Source organism: Tamandua tetradactyla, chromosome 13 (genome assembly GCF_023851605.1).
Source record: "Tamandua tetradactyla isolate mTamTet1 chromosome 13, mTamTet1.pri, whole genome shotgun sequence".
Classification (NCBI taxonomy): domain Eukaryota; kingdom Metazoa; phylum Chordata; class Mammalia; order Pilosa; family Myrmecophagidae; genus Tamandua; species Tamandua tetradactyla.
In genome coordinates this window covers 24392426-24419314 of record NC_135339.1, presented here as the reverse complement: position 1 = coordinate 24419314, position 26889 = coordinate 24392426, and the positions used below count along the sequence as shown (strand labels likewise).

Sequence of the window (26889 nt, the reverse complement as noted above, 5' to 3'; positions counted from 1 at the left end):
TACAGAGAAAGGAAAAATGCAAAGGAAACTGAGATCAAATAATACAGGAATATTTCTTTCAATTCCACTTTTAGCAATCCTGTCCCATTCTGGATTAACACACTAATTCCTCCTGGTCAAGTCGATGCAGTAAATACATATTGCCTTTTGCTAAGCAAAAGGCAATGACTTAGATGTCAAGAGTTTAAGATGAAAAAAATTAAGTTACTTTCTCCAACAAGCCTGCAATCTGGGTGGTGTTACCTAGAGATTCTAATGGGTTTACTGCTTTCACAATTAAATTTAACATCTATTTTTGCCTTTGAATGCGAACTTTTTAAAAATTGAAAGGAGACAGTAGTAGACACATTTTTTGTACAGGAGATAGTACTAGACACATTTTTCGTACGTATAGGAAAAAAAAGCATTTTATAACATTATGTCCTGAATTGTTTGTTTATATTTTTTTAAACTTTCAGATAAATCTTGTACCAGACAATTCATATTTAAAAAAACATCAACCAACTATTGTACCTTTGAAAAATTACTACAGAGTTCTGGGAAGATGGAGGAATACAATAGGTTAACTTCACATTTGGTCCAAGGAACAGCTAGAGAAGGGACTGAGCGACTGAGATGAAAATTCCAGGGTATAAATGACGCGGGAGGGTCTTCTACACCACATAAGGAGGCCCTGGTTGCAAAACCTGAAGAATTGAGATGCAGAGAACTGGAGACTATCGAGGTGGTGCAAACAGCCTAACACGCACCTTTCCAAACGGAAGACAGGAGACATCAGGAGTGCTCGGACTGGGAGACAGGGACTAGGAAGTAAGCCAAGCCACATCCATTGAACACGCTACCATCACTGGCAAAGCCCAACAACCCACAACTTCCCCTACACCTCACATACCTAACTGACATCATCCATACTCCCTCCCTATGCTCCAAGCAGCCCCGTCTGCAGACCATCCAGCATGTACCTACCCCACACCCCCACCCCAAACACGCACAAGCCTGCCCCAACCCAAGCCACCTTCCTAGTGCAAGTGGAGTCTTGATCCGCTCCTCTCGACATCCACCTCCCTGTCCCTGGCCCCTGCATGCTGTCACCAGTGCATAAAGACCATGGGCACTCATTTTCAATCCAGACTACACCCACCCCCCAGCCCACAGAGCTGAACAACCCCACCCCGCCCCCTTTGGGCTCTGCACATGGGTACATTGGTTTACAGTCCTCCCAGATCCGGGCATGTGTGTAGCCCACAGTCACGCCCCCCTGCTCCAGGCAAGTGCTGACCTGTGCAGCAGAGCCACACCCACACTCGGCCCACACAGAAGTAACCCTGACTCACTGCCCAAGCTCTGCACACACTCACATAGGGATCCCACCCCAGACCAGCGCACACCAGGGCCGCCAGACCCATGCACCTGCAGAGCCACAGCCTCCCTGCCACTGGGTGCCCATGTATTCATGCACTGACTTATTGATATCAATACATAATTTTACTGTTCTGCCACACCCCGTTCCTGGCATCCTACTCCACATCCATCCCACAAATACAAAGCTTTAGACTACTGAAGGAATTCAACTTCCAAAGCAAACCAATCAAGATATTTACATGCCACAAAGATAATAGAAGATCACTAAGCGTATCATGATACAGAAAGATAGTCTTCAGCCTAACAAATTAAAACACCAGAGGAGACACAGACTCTGAAACAACTAATCAAAGATGTTCATATAACTCTACTAAATAAAATGCATGTGATGGCTAATGACACATGCATGTGATGGCTAATGACATAAAGGAGATCAAGAAGATACTAGAAGAGCATAAAGGGGAATATGAAAGAATAAATAGAAAAATAGCAGATATCACAGAGATTAAAGATGCTGTAGACAAAATAAAAATAGAGTTGGAACACAAAACAGCAGATTTGAAGAGGCAGAAGAAAGAATAAATAACCTAGAGGACATAACAACTGATTTCGAACACTCAAAACAGCAAATGGCAAAAAAGATGGAAAAATATGAATTGGATCTCAGGCAGATGATAGACAAAACAAAGTGCACAACTATAAGAATCATTGGTGTCCCTGAAGGAGAAGAGAAGAGTAATGGGCTAGGAAGATTAGTTGAGGATATAACAGGGGAAAACTTCCCAATACTTAAAAAGGACATAAATAGGCAAGTCAAAGAAGCCCAACGAACTCCAAATAGAATAAATGCATATAAGCCTGACTCTGCCTCTCTTTGCGGCTCAGAAGATGGCAGAAGAGCTGTCCAAGTCAGTGTTGTTTGTATGTCAGGGTAATATCTGAAGGTCACCCATTGTAGAAGTGGTTTTCAGAAAACTTGTAACTGATCAAAATATTTCAGATAATAGGATCACTGACAGTGGTACTGTTTCTGCCTGGAACGTGGGCTGGTTACCAGATCCAAGAGCTGTAAGCTGCCTAAGAAATCATGGCATAAAAACAGCAGATAAAGCAAGACAGGTTACCAAAGATGACTTTGCCGCATTTGATTACATACTGCGCATGGATGATAGCAACTTGAGAGATCTAAATAGAAAAGGTAGTGAAGTCAAAAACTGCAAAGCAAAAATTGAACTACCAGAGAGATATGATTCACAAAAACAACTAATTATTGAAGATCCCTATTATGGGAATGACTTGGACTTTGAGACTATGTACTAGCAGTGCATTAGGTGATGCAAAGCATATTTGGAGTAGTCACAAAAAAGCTGAATCTATTTATTGCTGAAGGCCAACAATGATTAATATCGTTACAGTGATATTCTAGGTTTTTCTATCAGTGTGTTAGAAGTATGATGCTTTATAGCTCAAGGCCACGACTTCTTTTTCAATTGACTTATGGTTTACCTTAAAAAATAATTATAGCTGGAAATCAATGTTGTATTTGCAGAAGAATAAATAAAAATCTGTGATTCACACAGCTAATGGGGTACATTAAGTGCTCTTACACAAATTGGACCGCTTCTCTTGCCCCAACTCTAAAAATAGTGTATATGTATTTATATTCTACAAAATACAGTGTTTTGCATGTTTTGTAACAATCATTTCTTTTCAGTGTTTAACCTTAAGGTACGATCCAGTAACAGCCCTTGAACATGCTTAACTATAATCGTAATAAATAATTTAACATCATTTTCAGGCTCAAGTTAGTATCTGGGCCCACTGAGACTTTTGAATAATGTACCTTTTATTAAGCCAATATGTATAACTTGATGGACAAATGTCTTCTCTTCAACTATACTACCTCTTTTTTTACGCTAGTCTTCTACTGAATTACATACTACCCTAGAGATAGGCGTTCACAATCTTGATTGCAAGCATTTTGATTCACATATACCCAGAGTACTCAAATTATACATTAAAAAGATAGGAAAAAGACCCGGGCCAAGATGGTGGCTTACAATGTGCGCATTTTAGTTTGTCCCCCAGAACAACTACTAAATAACCAGAAAGAGTGCAGAAAGGCTCCCGGGGCCACATCAGTGACCACACACACAGCATACCCCAGTCTAGACCAGCTGGACCAGTTGCGAGCCTCCCCAGAACCACGAGTTCTCCAAGCCACGGAGGCCGGCGCCCTCCCCCACAGTCTGCTTCCCACACAGGAAAGGAAAGACACTTTACCAGCAGCAGGGGCCGAGCCCAACCAAAAGCCAGTGGTGGAATTAATTAACAAATTCTGACAACTAAAAATAGGCCCCCAGCTCAGGTGAACCTGGTCAAAGCAGAGGATGCTCATTTTTGCCCCAGCACCAAAGGGGCAGGGCTGAAGGAAAAAGGTAAAAAAAGGAACAGAGGTTTTTGTGGCTGTGTTTCTATAAAGGCTTGACTGCCTTTGAATACAGCAGCAGGACTTCTTAGGCTGCAACTGCCCCAGGCATAGGCAGAAACAAGCTCCTTTGAGGGCTTGTCTGGAGCCTGTGCCTTCCCTGGGGCAGCGATGAAGCCCAACTCAGGTGGAATCCCACCTTTAAGGAATTCAGACACCAGGGCTTGGTAATTTGAAGGCATTAAAATGACCTACAACCTCTCTTCTGTCTCCACCACTCCTCCAGCAGGGAGAGTCTGCCAACGTTAAAGGTACCACATCATTTTATGTTGGTGGGACCTGCAGGCAGACAAGCACCACATACTGGGCAGGATAAGAAAAACAGAGCCCAGAGACTTCACAGGAAAGTCTGTCAACCTGCTGGGTCTCACCCTCAGGGAAAACCAACACAGGTAACTCTTTCCTCCTGATAGGAGGCCAGTTTGGTCTGGGAACTTCCGGCTGGGGTCTATACTACCTACGCAGACCATCTTAAGGGTGGGGGGGGAAAGGCACCATAAAAGCAGGGCAAGAAACAGGAAAACAAGAACTGAAAAATTATCCTCTGTTAAACAAAACCTAAGCTAGAGGTCCAGAAAAAGCTGAACTGAATGTCAAAGAACAGATAACAAATTCATCCAGCAAGAAAACCCTAGGCAAAAGAAGTGAATGCAAACTCCAGAATAAACTGATTAAGGTAATTAAATGCCTAGACGCCAGCAAAATATAACAAATTACACTAGGAAAATTGACGATATGGCCCAGTCAAAGGAACAAACCAATAGTTCAAATGAGATACAGGAGCTGAAACAATTAATTCAGAATATACGAACAGACATGGAAAACCTCATCAAAAATGAAATCAGTGAATTGAGGGAGGTTGTAAAGAAGGCAAGTAATGACAAAAAGAAGAAATTGAAAGTCTGAAAAAACAAATCACAGAACTTATGGCAATGAAAGGCACGTAGAAGAGACGAAAAAAACAATGGAAACGTAGAATGGTAGATTTCGAGAGGCAGAACATAGGATTAGTGGACTGGAGGACGGTACATCTGAAATCCGACAAGAAAAAGAAAAATATAGGGAAAATAATGGAAAAATATGAGCAGGGACTCAGGGAACTGAATGACAATATAAAGTGCACAAATATACATGTTGTGGGTGTCCCAGAAGGAGAAGAGAAGGGAAAAGGAGGAGGAAAACTAATGGAGGAAATTATCACTGAAAATTTCCCAACTCTTATGAAAGACTTAAAATTACAGATCCAAGAAGTGCAGCATACCCCAAACAGAACAGATCCAAATAGATGTACTCCAAGATACTTACTAATCAGAATGTCAGAGGTCAAAGAGAAAGAGAGAATCTTGAAAGGAGCAAGAGAAAAGCAATCCATTACATACAAGGGAACCCAATAAGACTATACAAAGACTTCTCAGCAGAAACCATGGAGGCGAGAAGACAGTAGAATGATACATTTAAATTACCAAAGAGAAAAACTGCCAACCAAGAATTCTATATTCAGCAAAATTGTCCTTCAAAAATAAGGGAGAAATTAAAACATTTTCAGGCATAAAATCACTGAGAGAATTTGTGACCAAGAGATCAGCTCTGCAAGAAGTATTAAAGGAAGCACTAGAGACAGATACAAAAAGACAGAAGAGAGAGGTGTGGAGAAAAGTGCAGAAAGGAAGACTATGAGTAAAGGTAACAAGAAGGAAAATTAGATATGACATATAAAATCCAAAAGGCAAAATGGCAGAAGAAAGTACTACCCATACAGTAATAACACGAAATGTTAATGGATTAAACTCCCCAAACAAAAGACATAGACTGGCAGAATGGATTAAAAAATAGGATCCATCTATATGCTGTCTCTACTCAAAGGACATGAGGGCAAGGACACAAATGAACATTTGCACTCCAGTGTTTATAGCAGCATTATTTGCAATTACCAAGAAATGGAAACAGCCAAAATGTCCATCAATGGACGGGTGGCTAAACAAACTGTGGCATATACATACAATGGAATATTATGCAGCTGTAAGACAGAATAAAGTTATGAAGTATGTAACAACATGGACGGACCTTAAGGACATTATACTGAGTGAGATTAACCAAAAACAAAAGGACAAATACTGGATGGTGTCACTGATATGAACTGACATTGGTGAATAAACTTGGAATATTTTGTTGGTAATACGGACCATCAGGAGATAGAAATAGGTAAGATATTGGGTAATTGGAGCTAAGGGATACAGATTGTGCAACAGGACTGAATGTAAAAACTCAGAAATGGACAGCACAATACTACCTAACTGTAATACAATTATGTTAAAATACTGAATGAAGCTGAACGTGAGAATGATAGAGGGAGGAGGGTTGGGGGCACAAGTGAAATCAGAAAGAAAGATAGATGATAAAGATTGAGATGGTATAACCTAGGAATGCCTAGAGTGTATAATGATAGTGACCAAATGTGCAAATATAAAAAATGTTTTTGCACAAGGAAGAACAAAGGAATGTCATTACTGCACGGTGCTGAAAATAGATGGTAATTAATAGTTTAAAATTTCAACTTATGTGTGAGGCTCAAGCAAAAAATGTTTATTTGGTACAAAATTTATATTTTGACTAGTGCATTTCCTAACATAACTTATGTAGATAGTTGGTTGAACAACAAAAGTACACAGAACCTTGGATAGGACATGAGATTTTGTTGGTTTGTCCAGAGTGATGCCCTGATGAATCCCAGAGATTTGATCAGTGAGTGGAAAAGTATTTTCAAAGTCCCCTTCAGGGAATGGTGAGAACTAGGGACGTAAAGGATTTGTACACAGAAAACTACATAACATTGCTAAAAGATATCAAAGTAGATCTAAAAGGAGATCTAAACAGGTGGAAATACATTCACTGCTCATGGACAGGAAGGCTAAATATAGTTAAGATGTCACTTCTCCCCAAACTGATCTACAGATTCAACACATTACTAATCAAAATTCCAACAACCTACTTTGAAGATCTGGAAAAGCTAAGTTATCAAATTCAACCTCCCCAAGTTGAATCCTTGATATTCTCACAAGCAGTGTGGACAACCAAAGCTATAGGCTGAGCCCCCAGTCTTGGGGGTTGTTCATATGAAACTTAACCCCACAAAGGATAGGTCAAGCCTACTCAAAATTAGGCCTAAGACTCACCCTCAAGAGAACCACTTTTTTGCTCAGATGTGGCCTCTCTCTCCAGCCAACAGAACAAGCAGACTCACCACCCTCCCCCTGTCTACATGGGACATGACTTCCAGGGATGTGGACCTTCCTGGCAACGTGGGACAGAAATCCTAGAATGAGCTGAGACTCAGCATCAAGGGATTGAGGAGACCTTCTCAACCAAAAGGGGGAAGAGTGAAATGAGACAAAGTGTCAATGGCTGAGAGATTCAAACAGAGTCAAGAGATTATCCTGGAGGGTATTCTTATGCATTAAGTAGATATCACCTTGTTATTCAACATGTAATGGAGAGGCCGGAGGGAACTGCCCGAAAATGTAGAGCTGTCTTCCAGTAGCCATGTTTCTTGATGATGATTGTATAATGATAGAGCTTTCACAATGTGACTATGTGATTGTGAAAACTTTGTGTCTGATGCTCCTTTTATCTACCTTGTCAACAGAGGAGTAGAACATACGGAATAAAAATAAATAATAGGGGGAATGAATGTTAAAATAAATTTAGTTTGAAATGCTAGTGATCAATGAAAGGGAGGCGTAAGGGGTATGGTATGCATACATTTTTTTTCTGTTTTCATTTTATTTATTTTTGTGAATAGATGCTAATGTTCCAAGAAATGATTATGATGAAGAATATGCAACTATGTGATGATATTATGAATTACTGATTATATATGTAGAATGGAATGATCAAAATAGGAATATTTGCATTTGCTTTGTGTTTTTTGGTACTTAAAAAAATTTTTTTTAAAGGATAGGAAAGAACAAATGTATAGTACAAATCTTTAGCACTGGTCTTAATTTTTCTTTATCTAGTTTATTTCATGAGGAAATCAACTTTTTACTCCCTCTTGAACTGGGTTGCCTCTAAAAATTTAATTATATCCAGAAAGGATACTGTATACTGTTTCATCTTATGCTGACTTTGAGAAATGCGTCTGCTTTATACACACATATATAGTTTAAAAAGCTAGAAAAAGATAATCCTATTATGTTAAAGTCTTTAAATATATATCGTGTTCTTCTATCAGTGTTTCATTTATAGGTAATTACTGTATACTTTGAGATAATTGTAATTTCAAACTCATTTGGATATACAGCCAAAGGATAAGATGGAAGATTCAAGAAAGGCCTTTTCAGTAATAACTTTGAATGTTAACAGAGTAAACTTGGCAGCTAAAATATACAGATTGTCAGAATGGATTAAGAAATATAATCCAAGTATATGCAATTTACAAGAGACTTATCTTAGACACAAGGAAACAAATAGATTGAAAATGAATGAATGGAAAAGCTGTTGCACACAAGTTGTAACAAAAAGAAAGCAGGAGTTGCTATATTAATATCGGACAAAACAGACTTTAGATGTTAACACATCAAAAGACACAAAGAAGGACACTATATATTAATAAAAGGGCACTTCACCAAGAGGAAATAACAATCTTAAATGTTTATGCTCCCATTCAAGGAGATCCAAAGTACATGATACAGGGCGGGCCACGGTGGCTCAGCAGGTAGGAATGCTTGCCTGCGATACCAGAGGACCCGGGTTCGATTCCCGGTGCCTGCCCATGTAATAAATAAATTAATTAAATTAAAAATTAAAAAAAAATAATAATAATAAAAACAAAGTACATGAGACAGACACTGGCAAAACTGAAGGGAGCAATAGATGTTCAACAATGATAGTAGAAGACTTCAATACACCACTGTGCTGGTTTGAAAGGAAGTATGCCCCCTAAGAAAAGCCATGTTTTAATATAAATCTCATTTCTTAAAGGTAGAATAATCCCTATTCAATACTGTATATTTGAAACTGTAATGAGATCATTTCCCTGGTTGATGTGATTTAGTTAAGAATGGTTGTTAAACTGGATTAGGGGATGACATGTCTCCACCCATTTGAGTGGGTCTTGATTAGTTTCTGAAGTCCTATAAAAGAGGAAACATTTTGGAGATTCAGAGAGACTCAGAGAGAGCAACACTACAAAGCAGAGAGTCCACCAGTCAGCGACCTTTGGAGATGAAGAAGGAAGATGCCTCCCGGGGAGCTTCATGAAATAGGAAGCCAGGAGAGAAAGCTAGCAGATGACGCCGTGTTCACCATGTGCCCTTCCAGCTGAGAGAGAAGCCCTGACTGTGTTCGCCATGTGCCATCTCACTTGAGAGAGAAACCGTGAACTTCATTGGCCTTCTTGAACCAAGGTATCTTTCCCTAGATGCCTTTGATTGGACATTTCTTTAGACTTGTTTTAATTGGGACATTTTCTCGGCCTTAGAACTGTAAACTAGCAACTCATTAAATTTTCCTTTTAAAAGCCGTTCCGTTTCTGGTATATTGCATTCCGGCAGCTAGCAAACTAGAACAACCACTCTCTTCTATACACAGAACAACCACACAGAGGATTAATAAGAAATAGAGAAGTTAAACAAAAAATGAATTAGATCTAGCAGACATATATAAGTCATTGCACCCCAAAACACCAGGATATACATTCTTCTCTAGTGGTCATGGAATATCCTCCAGGACAGACCATATGCTGGGGCACAAAACTGGTCTTTAAAAATATTGAAGTTATTCAAAGCACTTTCTTTGATCACAATGGAATGAAGCTGGATATCAATAACCACCAAAGAACAAGAACATTCACAAATATATGGAGATTAAATAACACAATCTTAAACAAACAGTGGGTCAAAAAAGAAATTGCTGAAGGAATCAGTAGCTATCTGCAGATGAATTAAAACAAGAATACAATATATCAGAACTTATGGGATGGGGCAAAGGCTGTGCTGAGAGGGAAATTTATTGCCCTAAATGACTATATTAAAAAACAAGAAAGAGCAAAAATTGAGGACTTAACTGCTCACCTGGAGGAATTTGAGAAACAACAGCAAACTAACCCCAAAGCAAATAGAAGAAGAGAAATAGCAAACATTAAAGCAGAGTTAAATGAATAGAAGAATCAATAAAACCAAAAGTTGGGTCTTTGAGAAAATCAATGGGCCACTAGCAAGGCTGACAAAGAAAAAAAAGAGAGAGGATGTAAATAAACAAAATCAGAAATGAGAAGGGGGTCGTTACCAGACCTGAAGAAATAAAAGAAATGATAAGACAATACTATGAACAACTATATGCCAACAAAATAGACAACTTAGATGAAATAGACAAATTCCTGAACACACATAAGCTACACTGATTCAGGAAGAAATAGAAGATCTCAACAAACCAATCACAAATAAAGAGATTCAAATAGTCATCAAAAGAAAAGAAAAGCCCAGGGCCAGGTGGCTTCACAGGGGAATTTCATCAAACATTCCAAAAAGAACTAACACCAATCCTGCTCAAACTTTTCCAAAACACGGAAGAAAAAGGAATACCACCTAACTCATTTTATGAAGCTAACATCATTTTGATACCAAAACTGGGTAAAGATGCTATAAGAAACAAAAACTACAGGCCAGTCTCTCTAATGGACATAGATGCAAAAATTCTCAACAAAATAGTAGCAAATTGAATCCAACAACACATTAAAAGAATTATACACCACAACCAAGTGGGGTTTATACCAGGAATGCAAGGATGATTCAAGACAAGAAAATCAATGTAATACAGCACATTAAAAAATCAAAACGGAAAAAATTACATGATCTTCTCAACTCATGCTGAAAAAGCATCCAACAAAATTCAACATCCTTTTCTGATAAAAACACTCCAAAAGATAGGAATCAAAGGTAACTTCCTCAATATGATAAAAGGCATATATGACAAACCCATAGCAAGCATCATACTCAATGGAAAGAGACTGAAAGCTTTCCCCCTAAGATCGGGAACGAGACAAGGATGCCCTCTGTCACCACTATTATTCAGCATTGTACTAGATGTTCTAGCTAGAGCCACCAGGCAGGACAAAGAAATAAAAGCCATCCAAATTGGAAAGGGGGAAGTAAAATTTTCATTATTTGCAGATGACCTGATTATTACACTTGGAAAATCCTGAAAAATCTACAATAAAGTTACCTGAACTAATAAACAAATTCAGCAAGGTGGCAGGATATAAAATTAATGTGCAAAAATGAGTAACATCTCTCTACACAGCAATGACTTCACCGAGGAGTCAGTTAAGGAAAAAACCACATTCAAAATGGCTACTAAAAGAACCAAGTACCTAGGAATGAACTCAACTAGGGATATAAAGGACTTGTACACAGAACTAAAAAAACTCAAAGAAGAACTAAAAGTGGAAAGACATTCCCTGCATATGAACAGGAAGGTTAAATATAGTTGTCACTTCTACCCAAATTGATTTACAGATACAACGCAGCACCAATCAAAATTACAACAACCTACTTTAAAGACTTGGAAAAGCAAGTTACCAAGTTTATCTGGAAGTGAAAGAGACCCTGAATAGCTAAAAGCATCCTAAAGAAGAACAAAGTGGGAGGATTAACACTTCCTGACTTTAAAACTTATTATAAAGCCACAGTGGTCAAAACAGCATGTTACTGGCACAAAGATAGAAGTACTGAACAAAGGAATCGAATTGTGGATGCCCTAGTAATTATAATTAACAATCTATTTCAAGGGCCCAGCCTCTCCAGGGTATCAACTAGTTCTATCCCCCAACCCATATTATCAACAGCCCATTGCAACATGAAAAAGTTAGAATGGGTATAGCCCAAATACCCCTAAAGAGTGGGAGAAAGATCAAAGGTGATGGTGGAGTTATACAGAGAAGACAGGGTTTAACAAGTGAGTATGACTGCTGAATCATTATGTTGATATTTCTTTAATTTTCAGTATCTTAGAGCAGCTAGGAGTAAAAACCTAAAATTGTGGAATTGCAACCCATACCAAATTCTGAAATCTGTTCTACAAATAATTGTTGTGCTGTACTTTGAAATTTATTGCTTCTTGGTATATATGTTATTTTTCACACACACACACACAAAAGGTGATGACAAAGTTAAGCCAGACACGAACTCCTTCTGATAAGGGACAACTGGGAGAATAAAAGTACATGCAGGAATAAGATGCTCAGTAACACTCACCTCTTCCACAGGAGACCAGTGCTTGCAGTTACTGCAGAAGCTCCCAGGAAAGCTGCCATCATTAATCGTCGCCTGATCTGGGTAGGCTGTGACCCTCCATGAAACCACCGAGACTCCAAAGCCAGTACTGCCAATGAAGAAAGTGACTTAAGGCGAAACATTCTGTGGACAAAAAGTAGAAATGTTACTATTAGCTAGTGGTGGAAACAGTGATAAAGATGATAACGATAATGACATCAACATCGCCAACAAACACTAAGTACTTACTCTATGGAAGATACTATTTTAAACACTGTATGTATTATTCACTTAATTCTCACAACAGTCTTTATGAAGACAGTACTAATTTTAAACCTAAGGAGACAGCAACCACATGGCAATTTGAAAAGAGAAAGTTTAATATAAGGAATTACTAATTACTATAGGGGACTAACTACTAAAGGATAGAGACAGAGCAGATCTAGGAAACAGCCACAACTTGTAGGGCTAGTGTAGAGCACCAACAAAGGAACACATCTGTAAGATGGCCAGTTCATCAAGATGGAGATCCAGATCTCAATGGTAAGGGCATAGCCCTAAATGTCAGAGAAATCTGCTAAGGTATCATGCCAGTGGAAATTGTTACACTGTCCTCTGGGATACGGAAAGAAACAGTCTACAGGGAGGTGCCAAACTTGGAGAATTCTTTGGAAAGGTACCTTTGGGGTCCACGAGAAGCTGTCTGTGGGGAGATACTGCATTATGGAACTAACTGGAAAACTGCATGTGGGAATGTTGCCACTAAAATTCCCCAGGGGTTGAGGACTATGGGGTGTTCCATGCACTCCACAGTATGCCACAGGAGCAAGGAGAAAAGAACACATAAGAATCAGGAAGAGAGCTTGAGATAAGCCCTGCTCCACGGAAAAGTTAGAGAAGGGAGAGAAGGGCGACTGAGGAAGCAATTTGGAAGTGCGGCTGACCTGGGAGAGCCTTCTGCACCACATGCAGCAGCCCTGGTTGCAGAGGCCAAGGAACTAAGAGGCAGAGGGCTGGAACCTGGTGTGGAGGCATGGAGGCACGGAGGAGCGGAACCCGCTGGAGGGCACGGATAGGTACATGGAACTAGGAAGCAAGCCAGGCCGCATTCCTTGGGCATGCTATGCTCACCAGCATAACTGCATGACCGACGACTCACCCCACACCCCACGCACCTGAACCCCCCACCCGCTCCAATTCCCCATGCTCCAGGAGCCCCTCCCAGCCTCCAGTGACATACCAGCCCCACCCCTCCACCCCAAGTGCAGCGTAACCCACCTTTCCTGCACCCCTCCCGAGCACTACCTCTCCCTCCTTGTTTCCTGCAGGCTGTTACCAGTGCATAAAGATGGCAGGCACTAACATCCATACCTAGGTTACCCCTGCCCCCAACCCTCCCTCTCGTAGTGTCACACAGCCTCACCCCACCCTCCCTGAGCTCAGAGTATCCGTTTATGAGAGAAATCTACAGCAAAGTTACTTGAGCTAATAAACAAATAAAGCAAGGTGGCGGGATATATAAATTAATGTGCAGAAATCACATTTCTATACACAAGCAATGAGCTAGCTGAGAAGTCAGTTAAAGGGAAAAAAAAATCCATTCAAAATAGCAGCTAAAAGTATCAAATACTTAGGAACGAACCTAACTAGGGACATAAAGGATTTGTACACAGAAAACTACATAGCATTGCTAAAAGATATCAAAGTAGATCTAAAAGGAGATCTAAACAGGTGGAAATACACTCACTGCTCATGGACAGGAAGGCTAAATACAGTTAAGATGTCACTTCTCCCCAAATTGATCTACAGATTCAACACATCACTAATCAAAATTCCAACAACGTACTTTGAAGATCTGGAAAAGCTAAGTTGCCAAATTCATCTGGAAGGGAAAGAGACCCCCAAACAGCTAAAAGTTCGGGGAACTAAAAAAGAAGAATGAAGTAGGAGGATTAACACTTCCTGACTTTAAAACCTATTATATATATAAAAAAACAAAAAAAAAACCTATTATAAAGCCACAGTGGTCAAAACAGCATGGTACTGGCACAAAGACAGAAGCACTGACCAATGGAATCAAACTGAGTGTGTAGAAATGGACCACCAAATCTATGATCAACTGATTTTTGACAAGGTCCAGAAATCCTCTGAACTGGGACAAAACAGTCTTTTCAATAATTGGTCATGGAAGAACTGGATACCAATAGACAAGAGAATGAGAGGACCCCTATCTTACACCCTATACAAAATTAACTCAAAGTGGATCAAATAGCCTCTTTCAACCACACCCCTTTCAACATGAAAAAGCTAGAATGGGCACAGCCCAAATACCGTTAAAGAACTAGGAGAAAGATGAAAGGTGATGGTGGAACCATACAGAGAAGGTAGGGTTTAACAACTGAGTATGATTGCTGAATCATCATATTGGTATTTTAGACTCCAGTGTCTTGGAGCAGCTAGAAAGAAAAACCTCAAAACTGTGGAATTGTAACCCATACCAAACTCTGAACTCTGTCCTACAACTATTTGTTGTGCTGTGCTTTGAAATTGATTGGGATTTTTTTGTATATATTTTTTCACACACACAAAAAAAAAGTCAATTGTAATGATAAAAAAATATTCTTTCTAGCCTTCAATGTTTTGGAGCAGCTCGAAGGAAAAACCTGAGATGATGATATGGTAGCCTATAATAAACTCTGGGATCTGTCCTGTAACTACTTGTTGAACAGTGCTTTGAAAACTACTACTTTTTTCTTTCTTTGCTTTGCTCTTTCGTTGCTTTGCATATATGTTATATTATGTAATAAAATTTTAAAAAAAAGAACTTTCCTATCTGAAATTTATGCTGTATGTAGATTTTTCCTTGTTGCCTTAATTTTAAATTGGTTTGTGAAACTTACTCCACAAACACAGGTTTTACAATGATTATATGGATACTTTATTTAATTATGCCTATGATTAAGCTAAAATATCAGTTTTTGGTGGTTCTAAGTATATTGTTTGTTTTCTTAAATAAAACTATTTTTTTAAAAAAAGAATCATTTTATTGATTCTACAATCTATTCAGATTAATAGAAACTGAGTTTGATACTACACAAAAATTTTGCTTCCATATAGCTCCAATCCTTCCCTCTTTTGTACTACTGTCATAAAATATAATATTTATACATTATAAGCTTATTAACACAGTTAATTATTGCTTTAATCAGTTGTCTCTTTATGCAGAAAGAGAAGAAAAGGAGCAACAAACAAAAATATATTTAATGTCTTTAAATTTATGAATTTAATTTCATAATTAAATATGGCTCTGTATTTCTTCATGTGGATTTGAGATATTGCCTAATGTCCTTTCATATCAGTCTCAAGAACTTCCTTTAGCACTTACTGTACGGGCAACACATTTCTTGGTAGTGATTTTCTCAGTTTTTGTTTATATTTGACTATCTTAACTGCTCCTTTATTTTTGATGTATTGTTTTGTTGGATAAAGAGATGTTGGTTGACAGTCTTTTATCGTACTTTGAGTATTCAACCCATTACTTTCCATAGTTTCTGAAGATAAACTGGCTGTTAATATTGAGTGTTCTTTATGTGTGATGAATCACTTCTCTTGAAGCTTTTAGGATTATTTTTTTGTCTTTTAACAAGTGCAACAATGATGTATCTACAAATGGAAGTCTTGGAGTGTATCTTACTTGTAAATCATTGCACTTCTTGGATGTGTTAATGTTTTTCATCAAATTTGTGAAGATTTCAGTCATTATTTCATCAACTATTTCTTCTGCTCCTTTCTCTCTACTCTCCTTCTGGGATTTCTATTATGCATAATGTCTGATGGAAACCCACAGATTTCTGTTTCTCTGTTTCCAAACTGCCTAATCTCACCTGACTGGCCTAATTCAGTGATTCTTTGCCAGTTCAAATAGGTTGTTGAGCCCCTCTAGTGAAATTTTGATTTGTTATTGTACTTTTCAACTCCAGAATTTCTCTTTGGTTCTTTTTTATAATATTTGTCTCTTGATAGGTATTCTTTACTTGAAAGTATCATTCTCATATAATATTCCTTTAATTTTTTTAGACATGGTTTCCTTTAGTTCTTCAAACATAAATGTAATCACTTATTAAAGGCTTTGTTTAGTTAGTGCAACATCTGGACATCCTCAGGAACAGTTTCTATTGAATGCTTTTTTCCCTGTGCATGGATCACACTTTTCCCTTTTCTTTGCATATTTCATAATTTTGCTTTAAAACAGGACATTAAAAAAATACACAATGTGGCATCTCTGTAAATTAGATTTCATACCCCTCCCCCATGTTTGCTTGTTGTTGTTGCTGTCTGTTTTTTAGGATTCTCCTGTAATAATTCTGTAAAGTTTCCATTTTTTGTCATGTGTAGCTACTGGAGTCTCTGCTTGATTAATTTAGTGGTCGAGTAATGACTGGACAGAAATTTCTTTAAATACCTTGAACCAATAAGTATCCTATCCTTCGTCAAGAATTCTTTGCGTTATGTACTAGGCATACCTTCATTGCTCAGGCAGGCAGTTTCAAACTCTGCCTTAGTCTTCCCTTGCTGTTTCTGCAGTCTGTAGGTCAGCCAGAAATGAGATACAGGACCTTCTCAGGTTTTTCTGGATATCTGTGCAACCCTGCACATGTGCCTGGTCTTCTACATTCCCAGCGATATGCTGGGAGCTTTATCAAAATTCCTGATGGGTATCTTATTCTTCCCCAGTTTTTCCTTTTATGGTTTTGGTCAATCTCATGTGCCTCAACTGGTAACACTGCCTCAGGCATGTATAATATAAAACAATTGCCATTGATTGTTTTCAGAAATGCCCTGGAGGTAGGGATATTCACACAGAGTGAGTGTTAAAGCAGGCTAAATAAAATCAAGCTCTGAGAATGGAGTGTTCCAACTAGCTACCACACAAATCATATAATAACAATTATCAGTGAATGGGATTTTGGGGAGCTCCAAAACTGTTCTGTCTCTACCAATGACTGGGAGGCTGCTGATTTTTATAGCTCCCACAGTGGTGAGACTGTCAGTTTCTATGGCAACTGTGGAGCTGAAGAAGGGAATAGGATTGGGGCAGGTTGATCTGGACATTTTTTGCCAGCATTCTCACTGTTTTTACAAAGGAACTGATTTTCAGATGTCCATATTCCACCATTCTGAAAGTGGTTCTCTTTATCTTTAAGGTTCTCTGCAGTCTTTAAAAGAGTGAATTTTATGGTGTGTGAATTATATCTCAATAAAGCTGTTATTTAAAAGGCCCATTTTGCCCCTGTGATTTTCTTTCAGGTATCAAATGTCCGTACACATACTGGGGTTTATTTGTGGGTTGTCTATTCTATTTCACTGGTCTATTTATGTATTCACAAATACCAGAGTACTCAACTCTTTAAAATATACAGACCTTATAATATGTTTACTGTCTTATGTGGCTAGTTCTTTTACCTTATGGAGTTAAAAATCTAGAGGACAGGTTACCAGGAGATAGAATGAGTGTAGAGAATGGGGAGCTGATGTTTAATTTGTGCAGAATTTTTAATAAACTTGATTTTAAGTGTTTGGAAATGAATAGAGGCGATGGTAGCACACTATTGAGAACGTAATTTACAACACTGAATTACGGCTGTGATTATGGTTGAAAGTGTATACATCACCAGAAAGAAAGTTAGAGGATAAAACATGGGACTGTATAGCACAGTGAATTGTTATGGATGATGACTGTAGTTAATAGTACAAATATAATAATGTTCTTCTATGAACAAGAACAAATGTGTGTCACTATTACAAGGTGTAAATAATAGGGTGCTATATGGGGAAAAACTACAACTAATGCAAAATATGGAATGTAGTTAACAGTAATATTATAATATTCTTTCATAAATTGTAACAAAGGTACCATACCAATACTAAGTGTCAATAATATGGGGGTATAAATGGTATGTGATTTTTGTTTCTGGAGCCTTCAAAACGTTCTGAAATTGATTGTGGTGATAAATGTACAACTCTGTGATTTTACCAAAAGCCACTCACTATCCACTTTGGATGGATTATATGGTGCTTGAACAAAACTGTTAAAAAAAATCCAGATGCATAAATTTTTTTTTTATTAATCAAAAAAAAGAAAAGAAATTAACACAACATTTAGAAATCATTCCATTCTACACATGCACTCAGTAATTCTTAGTATCATCACATAGATGTATGATCATCATTTCTTAGTACATTTGCATCGATTTAGGAAAAGAACTAGCAAAACAGCAGAAAAAGATATAGAATGTTAATATACAGAAGAGAATTAAAATAATAATACTAATAAAAAATATATATATATATAAAAAGGAAAAAGAAAAAAACAAAAACAAAAGATACAAACACACAAACAAACAAACAAACAAAAAACCATATTTCAGGTGCAGCTTCATTCAGTGTTCCAACCTAGTTACATTACACTTAGGTATTATTGTGCTGTCCATTTTTGAGTTTTTGTATCTAGTCCTGTTGCACAGTCTGTATCCCAACAGCTCCAATTACCCATTATCTTACCCTGTTTCTAACTCCTGCTGGTCTCTGTTACCAATGATATATTCCAAGCTGATTCTCGAATGTCGGTTCACATCAGTGGGACCATACAGTATTTGTCCTTTAGTTTTTGGCTAGACTCACTCAGCATAATGTTCTCTAGGTCCATCCATGTTATTACATGCTTCATAAGTTTAGTCTGTCTTAAAGCTGCATAATATTCCATTGTAGGTATACGCCACAGTTTGTTTAGCCACTCGTCTGTTGATGGACATTTTGGCTGTTTCCATCTCTTTGCAATTGTAGATAATGCTGCTATAAACACTGGTGTGCAAATGTCCGTCTGTGTCTTTGCCCTTAAGTCCTTTGAGTAGATACCTAGCAGTGGTATTGCTGGGTCGTAATCCATTCTGCCATTCTATGTCTTTTGATTGGGAAATTCAGTCCGTTAACTTTTAGTGTTATTACTGTTTGGATAATATTTTCCTCTACCATTTTGGCTTTTGTATTATATATATCATATCTGATTTTCCTTCTTTCTATACTTTACTCCATACCTCTCTCTTCTGTCTTTTCGTACCTGACTCTAGTGCTCCCTTTAGTATTTCTTGCAGAGCTGGTCTCTTGGTCACAAATTCTCTCAGTGACTTTTTGTCTATAAATGTTTTAATTTCTCCTTCATTTTTGAAGGACAATTTTGCTGGATATAGGAGTCTTGGTTGGCAGTTTTTCTCTTTTAGTAATTTAAATATATCATCCCAGTGTCTTCTAGCTTCCATGGTTTCTGCTGAGAAATCTACACATAGTCTTATTGGGTTTCCCTTGTATGTAACAGATTGTTTTTCTCTTGCTGCTTTCAAGATCCTCTCTTTCTCTTTGACCTCTGACATTCTAACTAGTAAGTGTCTTGGAGAATGCCTATTTGGGTCTAATCTCTTTGGGGTGCGCTGCACTTCTTGGATCTGTAATTTTAGGTCTTTCATAAGAGTTGGGAAATTTTCAGTGATAATTTCTTCCATTAGTTTTTCTCCTCCTTTTCCCTTCTCTTCTCCTTCTGGGACACCCACAACACGTATATTTGTGCACTTCATATTGTCATTCAGTTCCCTGATTCCCTGCTCAAGTTTTTCCATTCTTTTCCCTATAGTTTCTGTTTCTTTTTGGAATTCAGATGTTCCATCCTCCAGTTCACTAATTGTAGCTTCTGTCTCTTTAGATCTACCATTGTAGGTATCCATTGTTTTTTCCATTTTTTCTTCTTTGTCCTTCACTCCCACAAGTTCTGTGATTTGTTTTTTCAGATTTTCTATTTCTTCTTTTTGTTCAGCCCATGTCTTCTTCATGTCCTCCCTCAATTTATTGATTTGGTTTTTGAAGAGTTTTTCCATTTCTGTTCCTATATTCAGCATTAGTTGTCTCAGCTCTTGTATCTCATTTGAACTATTGGTTTGTTCCTTTGACTGGGCCATATCTTCAATTTTCCGAGCGTCATCCATTATTTTCTGCTGGTGTCTGGGCATTTGATCAGATTTCCCTGGGTGTGGGACCCAGCTGGTTGAAAGGTTTTTCTGTGGAATCTCTGGGCTCTGTTTTTCTTTTCTTGCCCAGTAGGTGGCACTTGTGGCACTCGTCTGTCTGCGGGGCAGTCGGCCCGGGAAACCGCACGTGGAGGCAGGGGTCGCTGGCCGCCGTGGCTTGGGGGAGTGCCAGTCCAAATTGCCCAGCTGACCCGAGACGCCAAGCGTGACGGGAGGGCCCCACTATCCAACGTTCCCAGTCAGACCGGGGAGCCACGTGCGTGGAGGGGACCCCAGTCGCCAGCCGCCCCGGCCGGGAAAACGCGCGCCCCTTGGGTATCTCACCGCAGCAGATTCTCCCTGCCCGTTCAGCCGTTCCAGAATGGGGTACGCTGTCTTTTTGGTCTCTGTCGTGACTCCGGGAGCTGTTTCGTATTGTTTCTGTTTCTTTAGTTGCTTTTCTGGAGGAGGAACTAAGACCCGTGCGTCTTACTAAGCCGCCATCTTCTCCGGAAGTCCAGATGCATAAATTTAAGATGTTTGATTTTTTTATAGTAAAATCCCAAGTTTCCCAAAGGAACACTAAAGATTCGGCAATCTACCCTCTCATTCAAAAAATAGGACTTCTTGAATCTTGATACAGTATACATAGTACTTAGGAGTTGATCAATAACTTTCATCTGAGTCTAAAGAATATATGCAGTCAAGAAATTATTAATGAATTAGAAGCCATTTTCCCATAGACCATGAAATTAATACTTCTTGGCTAAAAGAATAATGGAAGTCATGCCAAAGCTTTGACAGTTGAATTGCTCCTTCAGAACTGAGGTGTATATATATATGTAGAACACATATTCCATTGGTCATGATGACATAAAAATCAATTCTTAAAATGCCCACTAATTACATAAAAATAGTTTTAAAAATATAGGAAAGATGCAGCATCTGGTTTCACATTTAAACAAGAAGTGTTTATGATTGAGAGAAATTTTAAAACTAAAAGTAGAACAATAATTTCTTTTCCAGAAAAGAACAATAATAAAATCAAACCTTTATCATGTATTTTAAAGCTTTCAAGTACATAGAAAAATTCAAATAATATCACTATGACTACCATATGCACATTAACCAGATTGAACAATTAATATTTTGCCAATATTTACATATCTATTTATCTATGTCTCCCTATTTATGCTAAACTACAAAATTAAGTTAAAAGGTAAAAAAGAAAAAAAAAAGCCTTTTCAGAGCTAGACCCCAGCCCCCAGAGTTTGCTAATCTAGAGCCAGAATTAGTACACAGCCCTATGTGATCCCAGGCTCTACGTGTTCCCCTTTTCTTGGGACCCAGTCCTTTTCCAGTATTTTATGCTTGCTCAACTCAAAAAGCCTCTACTGTTTTTCGTTGTTTTTTTTCCACCAGCCCCACCCCTTCTCTGCCAGGACGAAAACTCCTGGATCCTTTAGTGCTTACTCCAGGTTTATCAGTGCTCAGGGCTTGTTTTCAACAGTTCAAATTTGTTAATTCTGCAATTGAAGCTGCAATGAGCTACCTTCCTTGCAACTAGTAAAATCTGTTTCTTTTTCTCTCAGGAACCAGCCTGCCATGTCTGTGGGGGAAGGGCACCAGCCTCCACAGCTTGGGAGTCTTACAGTTCTGCGTGGCATCTCAGCCATTCCACTGGTTCCAGGCTGGTACACAATGTGTGCCCATCACTGAAGTCCCCCAAACAGTTGTTCCATACAGTTCCTGGCTCTTTACTAACTGCCTCAGAGGACGAACTAAATTCCACATCTCACAACTCAGCAGGTGAACTCACTGCCCTCCCCACTAAGTGGAATATGTATCCCAGAGGTATAAATCTCCCTGGCAATGTGAAGCATGATTGCCAGGCTTGAGCCAGGCATCATGAGACTGAAAACCACTTCTTGACCAAAAGGGGGAAGAGAGAAAAACACTTATCAAATTTAATAATAATTCCTTCATATGATATAATATCAGCCCATATTCAAATTTCCTCAACTGTCTCAAAATTTTTTTTTTCCTAACAATTGATTTGTTAAACTCTTTAAATGCTAAGTGCCTGATATCCACTATCTTATTTAATTCTTAATAATCCTTTGAGATAAGTCCTTTTATTACTCCCATTTGACTGAGAAAGAAATCAAAGTCAAATTTTTAAAAAATTTGACTAAGGCTCCAGCCAACAGTATGACAGAACCAAATTTCTCTGATCTTAAACCTACTGCTCTCAACCTCTATGTTTCATGACCGTTTCAGGAATTACTAGGGTAGAAAGTTAGATGATATCAAATACCCAAGTTATGCCCAGCAATGCTGATGTTGAAAATCAAATTCTGAAACTGATTAATTTAAACTTTATTATAAAAAGGAAGGAACATGGTTGAAATGAAAATTAACCATCATATGTGTTCTAGTCTGCTAGCTGCCAGAATGCAATACACCAGAAACAGAACGGCTTTTAAAGAGGGGAATTTAATAAGTTGCTAGTTTACAGTTCTAAGGCTGAGAAAATGTCCCACTTACAAGTCTATAGAAATGTCCAATCAAAGGGATCCAGGGAAAGATAACTTGGTTTAAGAAGGTTGATGAATTCAGGGTTTCTCTCTCAAGTGAGAAGGTACATGGCGAACACAGTCAGAGTTTCTCTCTCATCTGGAAAGGCACATGGTGAATATGGTCAGGGTTCCTCTCTCATCTGGAAGGGCACATGGTGAACATGGCATCATCTGCTAGCTTCCTCTCCTGGCTTCCTGTTTCATGAAGCTCCCCGAGAGGTATTTTCCTTCTTCATCTTCAAAGGTCGCTGGCTGGTGTACTTTGCTTCTCCTGCTATGTCGTTCTGCTCTGCTCTCTCTGAATTTCCTTAATTCTCCAACATGTTTCCTCTTTTATAGGACCTCAGAAACTAATCAAGACCCAACCAAATGGGCAAGACACATGTCATCACCTAATCCAGTTTAACAACCACTCTTGATTAAATCACATTTCCAGGAAGATGATCTGATTATAGTTTCAAACATTCAGTATTGAATAAGGATGATTCTATCTTTATGAAATGGGATTTAAATTAAAACATGGCTTTTCTAGGGGACATACATCCTTTCAAACCAGCACAATTTGGAACCACAGAATACAGATTTAAGTTTATTTATAATAGTCTATAACAGCTTTATAAATAGAACTTTCTATGATAATGGAAATGTTTTATATCTGTGTTGTCTAATAGAGTAGCCACTAGCCATATGTAGCTAGTAAGCGCTTGAAATGTGTCTAATGAAACCAAGGAACAGAATTTTTAATATTTTAATTTTAGTAAGTTTAAATTTAATTTGTAATCATCAATTCATTTGTCTGTCTCTACCACTAGACTATGAGTTTGTGTTAGTTAGATTCAGTTGTCAACTTGGCCAGGTGAGCATACCTAATCTTGTTACTGGGACATAAGCCAATGATACGTGAACCTCATCTGTTGCTAATTACATCTGCAGTCGGCTAGGAGGCGTGTCTGCTGCAATGAGTGACGTGTGACTTAATTGGCTGGTGCGTAAATGAGAGATAGCAATGTAGCACAGCTAAGCAGCTCGGCATTCCTCATCTCAGCACTGGCAGCTCAGCCCAGACCTTTGGAGATGCGGAAAGAAGTCACCCCGGGAAAGTTGTTGGAACCCAGGGGCCTGGAGAGAAGACCTGCAGAGACCATTCTGTGCCTTCCACGTAAGAAAGAACCTCAGTGGAAAGTTAGCTGCCTTTCCTCTGAAGAACCAACAAAATAAATCCCCTTTTATTAAAAGCCAATCCATCTCTGGTGTGTTGCATTCCGGCAGCTAGCAAACTAGAACAGAGTCCTTTGAAGAATGGTATATATTTTCCATCTCTCTTTCCATGCCTTACACAGAGCTTGGTACACATTAGACACATGAAATATGTTGTTGGTGTATACAGAATGCATGTACGGAATTTTCTAGATTGTCCAGGCAAGATTTCTAAAGGCATCAGACAGATAAAAGTTACACACAGAGTATAGACTTGATATTAATTGCATCACATAATTTTTCTACTCTTACTTTTACAACAGATGAAATATCTTATTTACTAATTCATTCACTAGAGGCACTCTGAACTTGTATCTAAGACAGGCACCGTGTCTTGTACATAAAACCCAGTTATGGCTTCAAGAATCACTCAGTCTCATAGAAGATACATATAACTGCTCCACAAAGTCAGAAAAACAGCAAACAAAAAAGTAAAAATGAATTATTATGGGAACCACCAGGGAAAATAATCACCTGTGGATGGAGGGAGATTTTGCAAATTGAACAATAACTCATTAAACAGTTTAAAGATGAATAATAGCTCAATAGTTGAAAGATAGAAGGATGGCTGAGAAGCATTCCAAGTAAACCAAAGGCATAAAAAGAGAAAATTTAAAAAGACATAGCTTTTTGCATTACAATAGAACATGAGAGAAGGAATGAAAAAGAAGGTAGAGATCGATAAATTAAGGTTTAACAGATAGATTAGAGCTAGATTCTAATACTCTTTATGTGCCACGTTACAGAATGCCAATTGTATCTATTACAGGCAATCAAAGACTTTTTATTTCGTATTTAAAAGGAGAAAAAAATAACTTGCTGATTGAATTTTCATACACAATGAGCAACTCAAAAAGCAAAACCTAAATTATCAATAACGTTTATAACAGACAACAAGTAACTGACCAATTCAGAACAAACAGGGTTACTAGGCTAGGTACTTAAGTTTTAAATGACTGACATTCAATCGCTTTGGAGAGAAATGCAAGCATTTGTATGCTTGACATGAAGGATGACAATATATTTCTCAAAGCTTACATTAAAGTTCAGTATTCTTATAGTTAGTAAAGCCAAACTTGAATACAACACTATTTAGCTAGTTCAAGTTTACAATTTGCAAAAAACTTACCATCCTGTTAATTTGGGGGAAACAAAAGATTAATAAATTTCTAGCTATTCCTTTTCTTATGAACAAGACTAAGCATAATGTGGTAATATTTAACTTCTCAATGTAAGGTGCTAAATTATATTTAATGTCAACCACTTCTCACAGTTGTCCAATCCCAAAAAAAATTTGGAATTTTTTTTTCCAAATACCATTCTGAACTGCTATCTTTTCCACCTACAAGTATACAGCATATGGTGTTCTCAAAGCATTGCATCTCAGTCACATAAGTATTACCCTAAACTTACCCTTACAATTAAAAACAAGTCCATTATTTGATAAGCTGTGTTTAGTACCAGAAGTCACCATGAATTCTGATTTGAACGTGAAGGAACATACTATGGTCCACTTACTGTTAAAGTTTACTGAGCTTAGGGTTCAAATAAAACTGCTTCAAATACATTTTTCCAGGCTGGCAGTTATTATATTTGGATTAAGCATTCTTCAAATAGTTGGGTATTCTACTGAGAAATACATAGTCTAAACAAAGTTTTCTAGTTTATTAATATATATTCAACATAAAATTTTAAAGTCTGCTAAAATCAGGACAAACTGAATGAAGAACAATCTAGTTAATTCCTCAGGCAGCTATATATTTTAAACATCCAGGCTAAACATTCTAAAATTGGGAAAATAAATTCCTTTTAGATATTATTTTTGTTATTGTTATTAACAATTACATTTATTTAGAACCTACTACATATCAGGCCCTTATACATTAATTAGTTCAGAAGACCCCCTCATTAAAAAGGCATTATCATTTCCATTTTGTGAACAGAATAAATTCAAATTCAGAGGGATTGAGTAACTTGTTCAAGGTCAAGAAGTGATGGAGTTGGGTTTTAGAACAGAGAACTGTCTAAACTAAAGCCTCTACTGCTAGTGCTAGCAACTGAAAATTCTAATGTTCATTGAATTGAGCTACCATTTCTTTTCATTGAAAGCAAAATAGTGAAACAAACAATATATTATTTTGATCATATTTTTTCTTAAAATATAACAAACTATGAGAATAATCCATAAAGATACAAAAAACAGACAAAAATGATGACTATAGTTTTAAAATTAACACCCAGTAACAGCAATTAGTGACAATTATAGTGAATAACTTTCATACAATGCTCAAAATGGAGTGGCTTTTACACTCACATGTGTTTAAACATTAAATAATTAAGAAAACAAACCAGTTCATCATATCAACTGCATATATTCAAATATTTAAAACATTCTATTTTCTCCATAATGCTGTGGAAAAAGAAGTCAAGTGGCTGTCTGAAACAAAGGCTTTCTGGCTGTAGGACACAGAACGCAGCGTCTAGGACCATGGGGAAACTGTTTCCAAGGAAAGAGAGACATTTATATCTTATAAATGGGACTGGGGTGAGGATGGAGATAATTCCAAAGGCCACATATGCACGCCTGAGACATGAACATGTGTAGAAAGGATTAGTGTAGTCTCTTATGCTTTGGCCTCAAGGTGTTCTCTACACTCATTGTATAGATAAGCTCTGAAAGAGAGCACTTGAATAGGTTAATTTGCAAAGACTGGGAAAGGTGTTTTCTTTTTTTTTTTTGTTAGCTCCTGGCCTTCAGGGAAAGCTATGTCATAACAGTAGCTGGAAACAAGAAGGAACAGATGCCCCAGAATCTAAATTGCAGCAATAACACATTAAAATATCAAAATGTCCAAAAGTTAACAAAAGATTACAACATA

The 26889-nt window shown here is 37.9% G+C and overlaps 1 protein-coding gene and 1 pseudogene across 3 annotated transcripts in view; one reads left to right on the top strand and one right to left on the bottom strand.

The window, feature by feature from the left end:
- The window catches only part of MICU1 (mitochondrial calcium uptake 1), a 284544-nt gene that overhangs the window by 247879 nt on the left and 9776 nt on the right, over positions 1-26889 (bottom strand). For all 3 annotated transcript variants that reach the window (XM_077124976.1, XM_077124978.1, XM_077124977.1), the window contains exon 2: positions 12103-12264. In XM_077124976.1, the coding sequence (XP_076981091.1) occupies positions 12103-12263 (161 nt within the window). In that variant the 5' untranslated portion in view covers position 12264. The remainder of the gene's footprint in view (positions 1-12102; positions 12265-26889) is intronic.
- LOC143653051 (low molecular weight phosphotyrosine protein phosphatase pseudogene) lies at positions 2251-2718 on the top strand (annotated as a pseudogene).